Source organism: Sinocyclocheilus anshuiensis, unplaced genomic scaffold (genome assembly GCF_001515605.1).
Source record: "Sinocyclocheilus anshuiensis isolate Anshui unplaced genomic scaffold, SAMN03320099.WGS_v1.1 scaffold771, whole genome shotgun sequence".
Lineage (NCBI taxonomy): Eukaryota > Metazoa > Chordata > Actinopteri > Cypriniformes > Cyprinidae > Sinocyclocheilus > Sinocyclocheilus anshuiensis.
Window position 1 is genome coordinate 410,182 of NW_015552585.1, and position 8,144 is coordinate 418,325.

At 38.2% G+C, this 8,144-nt stretch overlaps 1 protein-coding gene across 4 annotated transcripts in view; it reads left to right on the forward strand.

Annotated features, from left to right (window-relative positions):
- The window catches only part of LOC107665436 (ligand of Numb protein X 2-like), a 19,271-nt gene extending 12,145 nt beyond the window's left edge, over positions 1 to 7,126 (forward strand). For all 4 annotated transcript variants that reach the window (XM_016456311.1, XM_016456313.1, XM_016456314.1 and 1 more), the window contains exons 5-10: positions 1,488 to 1,889; positions 2,047 to 2,181; positions 4,836 to 5,010; positions 5,111 to 5,357; positions 5,512 to 5,670; positions 6,088 to 7,126. In XM_016456311.1, coding sequence (XP_016311797.1) covers positions 1,488 to 1,889; positions 2,047 to 2,181; positions 4,836 to 5,010; positions 5,111 to 5,357; positions 5,512 to 5,670; positions 6,088 to 6,223 — 1,254 coding nt within the window. In that variant the 3' untranslated portion in view covers positions 6,224 to 7,126. The remainder of the gene's footprint in view (positions 1 to 1,487; positions 1,890 to 2,046; positions 2,182 to 4,835; positions 5,011 to 5,110; positions 5,358 to 5,511; positions 5,671 to 6,087) is intronic.
- Positions 7,127 to 8,144: the final 1,018 nt, after the last annotated feature.

The window sequence follows — 8,144 nt, forward strand, 5'->3', positions numbered from 1 at the left end:
CTTATCTTTGCTGTTTACCTCACATTATGCTATGGAGGCTCTTTTATTTTGTTGTTGTTTTTATTTGATTCCTCAGTGTTTGCTAAACGTCCTGTAATTTATTAATCATTATATAATACAGCATGTGGCGTATGCCATGCCTGGTCTTATTCGTTTTTGTTAATAAACGTTTTGTAAGCTAGTTTGTCATTGTATCTGACTGTTTTATTGTTGTTGTGCTTTTTAATTAAAAATAACAATGAATCCATCTTTTGTTTTAGTCTTTTACAGTCTATGGTGTAGACCCTGGTTTATACTCGCTGAATCAGCGGGAGCGCGAAGCTGCACACAGCAAAAATGATGCAAATATTGAGGAAACAGTGGATGGTTTTCACACTAAAGTAAAGTAAAAGACCGCTTCTTAAACCAGAGAAGGGGAACATGTTGGTATTGGGAATTGGTCTTTAATTGTAAAATGTGACAACAAGATCGCGAAATCGAAAGTGAAAGCATCCGAAGCCAGGCTTCTAACACAGCAAAAGAGGAGCTCCCCTTCACAAAATTCAAATCACAAATAATACTACTGATGATGAAAAAGAACGGGTTGAATGTTAACCACTTTCGTTTCCATATAACTATAAACTATGATAAAAGTTCATCAGCATGCATTGATTAATCCCATGTTGTAGCAAAACAAAAACACGTGCTCCTGCGTCCACCTAAGAAAGTTAGCCGCAAAAGAGCAACCAGTGGGAATAATGAGTCTGGAGCCCTGAATTGCCCAGCTCCCCTGTCAATGATCTAGCACCCCCTCAGCACCTGCGTTCAAAATTATCTGGCGCTGCCCCTGATAACAGCATTATTTTAGGATCTTTTAATATGGTGTTCTTTAGAGAGAACAAAGCGTACTGGTTGGATCTAAAATAAAGGTTAGACATTAACCTGAATTCCCTCATGAGTTGATATTTTGAGATAATTTTATGAGGCAAGACTGAGTCCAAGAAAGTACAAATATTGACTTTAACATTAAAACTCCTCAAAAACATTAGATATATACTGTTATTTGTGTTGTTTTAGCTTTTAAACATGAAGCTTAATGAACCAAAATGATAAAGTTGGCAAAAATGGAAAATCACCCTATTTCTAAATGCTTCTTATTTATTTTATTGTAAACGATTCATCCATACATGTTGCATTTAAAAAAATTGAACTTGTAATGTTTAAAATCCAAATGTCAGAACTCAATCTTCCAGTGAACCTACAGACTTCTCTCTGGTGACGTGTACCAGACATAAACCCCATCCCTTTCATACAATCAAGCTTGCATTTAGATCTGCCTCCACCCAATCAATAAACGATGGACAGAACCAAGTCCCTGTCTTATAATAATAATATATATATTCTGTTTCACTTGGCTGTACAACACAATACAAAAGATATACAAAAGAAAAAATCTGTAGCTACTTTTATTGCTTTGCGACCTCAAGCTAACAGTATGATCTTTGCAGGTGAATGATGTCAGTTTGGCATCCATCCCCCACATTCGTGCCATCGCTGTGCTTCGGCAGTCATGTTCCCGCGTCAGGCTAACTGTCATGCAGGAGAAGGGCTTCAAGCCCCGGCCTGAACATCTCGCTCAACCCTCAGCTTCTCCCCCGTCACAATCACCCAATCCCAACCAGAACCACGGCACCATCATCCAGGTCACCCTGGTAAAGCGTGAGCGCTCTGAGCCGCTGGGCATCAAACTCATCCGTAAATCTGAGGAGCCAGGAGTCTTCATCCTGGACCTGCTGCCTGGGGGACTGGCTGCCAAAGATGGCAAACTAAGGAACAATGATAAAGTGCTGGGCATCAACGGACAGGACCTGAGACATGGCACCCCAGAGAGCGCAGCTCAGATCATACAGGTACAGACAGACAGAATCACTTCAGAGAGAAAAAGTGGATATCTCAAATTACTATTAATACAATCTGTTAGTTTTAATTTGAGATATTTATATATAGGATTTAAGGTTTTATAGTAAATGTAAGTGATTGTTATGCTCTCTGTTATGTGTGTGGCAGGCATGTGAAATGCGTGTGAACTTTGTAGTGATGAGACATCCTGATCTCTCTGAGGAGGGTGGTGAGGGGCAGAGCAGAGGGGCCAGGAGGGTCCCGGAACCGCAGTACTTCAGACGACGATCCGAATACATGAAGGTAAAAAGCGTGCTTCATAAGCCCTAAAGCATAATGTAGACAGGTTTAAAGGCACAAATAGTCATAGCTGCGGCCTACCATTATGCTTACTTAGCTTACTTTACTTTAAGTTTTGCTCACTCCCAATCCCATTCCCCTTCTTGCTTCTATATATACAGTGGGTACGGAAAGTATTCAGACCCCCTTCAATTTTTCACTCTTTGTTATATTGCAGCCATTTGCTAAAATCATTTAAGTTAATTTTTTTCCTCATTAATGTACACACAGCACCCCATATTGACAGAAAAACACAGAATCGTTGACATTTTTGCAGATTTATATATATATATAGAGAGAGAGAGAGAGAGAGAGAGAGAAAATGTATGCACCATTCAAACGTTTGGCATCAGTAAATGTATTTATTTTTTCTTCAAAAAGGCAGTAAAATAGGGTGACCATACGGGCCATTTTTATGGGACGTGTCCTTGCCAGGATTTCTATATTGCCTAAAATATCCAGGTTTTGGCTGTTTGCACTGTGCAGATCGATCATTGTATGACATTCACGAGAGCTATAGAGAGCAGAGCAGCAGGATCCTTGTGTATTTGCATCGCTTTGATCGTTCTCTGTAGATCTCACCTTCTCACGCGCCACGATTGGTCGATTATATACAATACCTGTATGTTATTGGTCAAACTACTTTGGATGTTTTAGGCAATATAAAAATCCTGGCCAGGACGTGTCCCGTATGAACGGCACATATACAGTAAAAGCAATAATATTGTGAAATACTGTTATTATTACAAACTAAAATTGAAATAAAAATTACAACTGTTTTCGATTTTAATATATTTTAAAATGTGATTTATTCCTGTGATGGCAAAGCTGAATTTTCAGCATTATTACTCTTCAGTGATTATTACATTATTACATTATTACAGTCTTCAGTGTCACATGATCCTCCAGAAATCATTCTAATATGCTGATTTGCTGCTCAAGAAACATTCCCTATTATTATCAGTGTTGAAAATAGCTTACTATTTTTGTGGAATTGTGATACCTTTTTTTGGATACTTCATTCAAAGGAATGTTTGCCCAAAATTCAAAAGAACAGCATTTATTTGAAATAGACTTTTTTGTTTTTTTGTCTTTGCTGTCACTTTTGATCAATTTAATGCATCCTTGCTGAATAAAAGTATTAAATCTGAACAGTAATTTATATATACAACACTGGCCAAAAGTGAAGAAAGCCATACAAGAGAGATTCAGCAAATCAGTGAGACAGAATGAATTTCTCATACATTTCACATTTTCAGTCATAAATTATGATATCTTCATTGATTGCAATTTATTAAATTAACATGTATTGGGGTGTTTTGCATATTATGAGGTAGTTTATTGTATTATGAGGTAGTCATACAATACCCGGTATTGTAAAGGGGATCAAAAAGTAAAAGAAAGGTGTTTTGTAGTTACAGTTTGACTCACTGGCAAAAGCTTGGTTGCATGTTGTGCTGCCTGCGCATGTGTGCGCGCGAGGTGACTTTTCACCCAGAGACCAGTCACACCCTGCTTTTGTGACACTTCCTCACCAGCTGAAGGCAGAGGCAGCAAACACAGGCTGGGTAGTGGGAGATGAAAGCAGATGCTCCCCTCTCTCACTGGGACTTGTCCCTGATCAAAAGGCAGGGGTGCTGCTCTCTGAGCTGCTGCAGCCACTGTGTTTGTTTGTAGCTGGGGATCAAAGCTGGTGACAGTTAGCTTTCACCTGTGGAGATGAAGCTTGAGCTCATGCTGGGAGGAAGGGCCACCCTGCTGGGTAGGAAGAGGCAGCCCCTCCCCCTCTGGAGGTCTGGAGACCCCAGTAAGACTGGGAGAAGACGACTGAAGGAGAGTGTTTTGCCACAATCTATGAGTTACGATGGCAATATGTCCGAGCCACTCACATTAACGCATCTTTCTGCTTCGCAGCTGGATCTGGGATGTTTGTTTTTACAAATGTTTTCACTGCAGGAGTCAGGCACATGTCTTAAGCTTTCACTTTTCACCCATCCCCCAAGTACAGACCTTTTCAGAACACTCAATTATCATTAATCATTAAGCACACTTACATGCGCAGTTACAATGGATCTGCAGTAAGTTGAGGTACAGTGTTTTAAGTATACATGACACAACTGTAACCATACTTAATCAAATATTTGAAGGATTAAACCATCAATTCTGTTTTTCAAAGCATGCTCACAATGCAAGGCCAGCTGTAGTCTGTTTACTGTGTGTACGCTGTTCAAAAGTGTGGATACAGTACAATTTATTTTTTAAAGAAAAAAAATACAGTTTTTACTGTATTTTTGATCAAATGAATACAAATTTGGTGAGCATAAGAGACATTCAGTCAAAAACATTCAAAGATAAAAAAGAATTCTAAGAACATTTTTTTGAAAGTTATTGTTCATAGTAGATAATACCAAGTTGCAATCGCATTTCAAAATCTAGACCTGTTAGTCCAACTGTGCAAAAAACTTGACTGGTACAGTGTTTACATGACTATTTGTGCATATACTTGTACTTAATTCAGCTGCTGGTGAAAGTTGTTGTTACTTACATCCACATTAAAACATTTCTATTGACTAAATTTGTGTTGTGCAAGTTGTTTAATGTGCATTATCTGGATTCAGGAGCCTCCAGTTGGGTTCTCCAGTCAAGAGAAGACAGTGAGTCTGAAGAAAGAACCTCGACACTCTCTAGGCATCACCATCGCAGGTGGGAGAGACTGCCGCAGCCGTTTGCCTGTCTACATCACTAGCGTGCAGCCGGTGGGCTGCCTGCACAGAGATGGCACCATCAAAACAGGTTATTCTCCTCAGTCATGGCTCCATATAAAATGCTCTTCTCTGTGAGCTTCATGTGCAATGCTTGAGTTAACTGTGATGTCATGGCTGCCGTTTCCCAGGTGATGTATTGCTGAGTATAAATGGTATGGACCTGACCCATCTGACCTACAATGAGGCGGTGACCATCCTAAAGACTCAGGCTGCTCAGAACACAGTAACACTGCAAGTCATCCAAACTTTTGCTGAGGAGGAGGAGGAACAGGATGGAGAATCCAGAACTAGAGAAGACATAGACACACTGGAGGAACCCAAAGAGGATGACATTAACTGGGCTCCTCTCTGGACCCGCTGGTTGGGCCTGCCCAGGTACAATTTTTTTTCTCACTGGGTATGTTGTGATATTGATTGAGTGCAATATTCAAATTTGATGTCCTCTTCTATAACTTTTAGGCTAGTATATGACCATATGGGCTTAAACATGAGCAAAATTCATAATTTGACCATATATTTTAATCCAAAGTTACATCCACTGGTGTCGTGATATTATGCTGATGAAGACCAACAGTGAGAGCTGGGGCTTCAGTATTGTGGGAGGATATGAGGAGAGTCGTGGCCAGCAGCCCTTCTTCATTAAGACCATAGTGCCTGGAACACCAGCTCACTTTGATGGACGCCTCAAGTGAGTCTCTTGTCCTCTTTATCAGCATTACTAGTTAAAAGTTTGGGGTGAGTAAGACTATTTTGTTGTTGCATTTAAAATAAATGTTTTATTTAGCAAGGATGCAAGTATGTTCTTTTGAACTTTCTATTCATCAAAGAATACTGTAAAAAAGTCAGTTTCCTCAAAAATAGGAAATAATTTATTCACAGGAATAAATTAATTTGATAATATATTAAAATGGAGTACATATATTATAAATTGTAATATTTCACAATACTGGATTTACTGTATTTTTTATAAAATAAATAGTCTTGGTGAGCATAAGAGACTTCTTTCAAAAACATCTTACTGACCACAAACTTTTCTTGAGTGCAGCGAGTTTTCCTCTATAAAATGAAATGCTTTGTTTATTGACTCCCTCCTGCTCTCTTGCAGGTGCGGCGATGAGATTGTGGCTGTGAATGGAGTCACTACAGTTGGCATGAATAACTCCTCCTTGATCCCAATGCTGAAACTGCAGAAGAACAAAGTCACATTGACCGTGGTCTCCTGGCCTGGCAGCCTGGTTTAAAGACTAGCCTGAGCTCTATCACTGTTACTGGGTCCACCACAAGATGGATTTTAAGTTGATGCACAAGTCTGTTATTGGAGAAGAGATGTCTTGAGCATTATCGTGGCCTCTCTTAAGAACAGGGTGAAAAACTGAGGACGTCTGCTAACAATCATTGACCCAAGGTTTAAAAGCAAGCCGAAAGGTTGATATTATTTAACCCACTGTAGGCATTCAGTGTTTCACAAGTGTGCAGTGTACTTTGTTGAGCTGTAATGGTGAAAAAGTGTGAACTGCACTTGAGGGCACTGGACAAGCTTGACTTCCTGTTTAACAAGAAGTTATATTTATCATGCCACTTGTCTGGGTATATTATAGTATGGAACTTCTTGTTTCCATATATAACCAGTAATAATCTTTCAGAAGGTTTATGATTGAGTGGTCAGTAGTGAGGTAATAAATATGAATAATTTTGACTACCTGGAGTTGGACCACATCACATTCTCACCCCTCTGATGACACTTTTTACACTTATATGTTCTGAGATTAGTTACATCTGTGTAAAACTATGTAGTTGCTGTTGGGGTGATAGTATGGACTGTTTTTTAAACCACAGCTTGGCTAGTTTGACACATTTTTAAGAATGTATCTCTTGGGTGCCTTGGCTATGAATATGTACAAGCACACTGATCCACACCTGCCTTAATTGCCTGTATACCAAAAATGCCAATTGTTATCTTTGGCCTTTCATTAACTGTAGAATGTTTATTTTAATGCTTTTTTTTGCCTCTTATATCTGTAAGTTCAACCCTTTTAATTTTTAATACATTTTAGTACATTTCAATGATGTTCGGTCTTTGGACAAGCACAGCAAATGTGAAAGGGTTATGATGACAGAATAAAAATATTTGTTTTATTTTATTACGTCCTTGTTCTAAGCAGTGGCTGTTTATGTTCACTCTTCTGATTCGTAGTATAATATAGTTGTAATTGATACTATTAGGTCTTTTCTATAATTTTATTAACTGGCAGTTTTCCAAATAATGATTTATATTTCATATAAATATGCATGTAATCTGCTGAGAATTATTCTACACTGCTTGAGATCAAAATCTCATCTGCCAGAACAACAGTGGCATCAACATTTTAACCCGGTTTGGTTTACACGGTGATGCTTTTCTCTGTTATTCAAGAATTAATGCTAAAGCCACATATTTCGCGCCCAAATAATTTATTATAGTCCCTGTGGTGATTTGATTCCCAGACAATATCTGCAACTTTGCCCTGTGGAGTATCACACCATTGGAGCAGTTTGAAGGACGAGCAATGACATGCATATGACATGTCATGTACCAGGACATTCTCAGACATTATTTTAGGCCAAATTTTAAATTTCATGCACTCACACTGCTCCGCATTCTTCATTGTGTCTTAGCCTGCCCCCTAGAGCCCATATAAAGCTCAACATTTCAACTTAATTTTTTTTTTTTTGCAGTAAGATGTTGCTAAATGATTTAAGAAGCTTAAAATACATAAAGCACAAGTGAAAATGAACAGACTATCTCAAATGCAGCTGTTTGTATCTGAATCATTCATGCTGAGTTGCGTTTATTCTTCACTCCCCTCTTTGCAGCCCTGCTCTACATAATGCAAACCAATTGGTCAGTTCTATCTTTGACGGAAAGTAACATTAAGATCACAACTTTAAAAGCAGGTATCTATTTAATCTGTTTGAATTATTTCCATTTCTAATATAATACTTTAAACTCTAAAGAGTACTTTCTACAGCTTTTTTTTGTACTTTTGATTTTAAATCTTTGCTGTTACTGTATAAAGCGGTGGCATCAAACAGTAGTTAACGTTTTATTTATGCATACTATTACACGGATAGTAAAGTTATCATATATATATATATATATATATATATATATATATAAAGTGA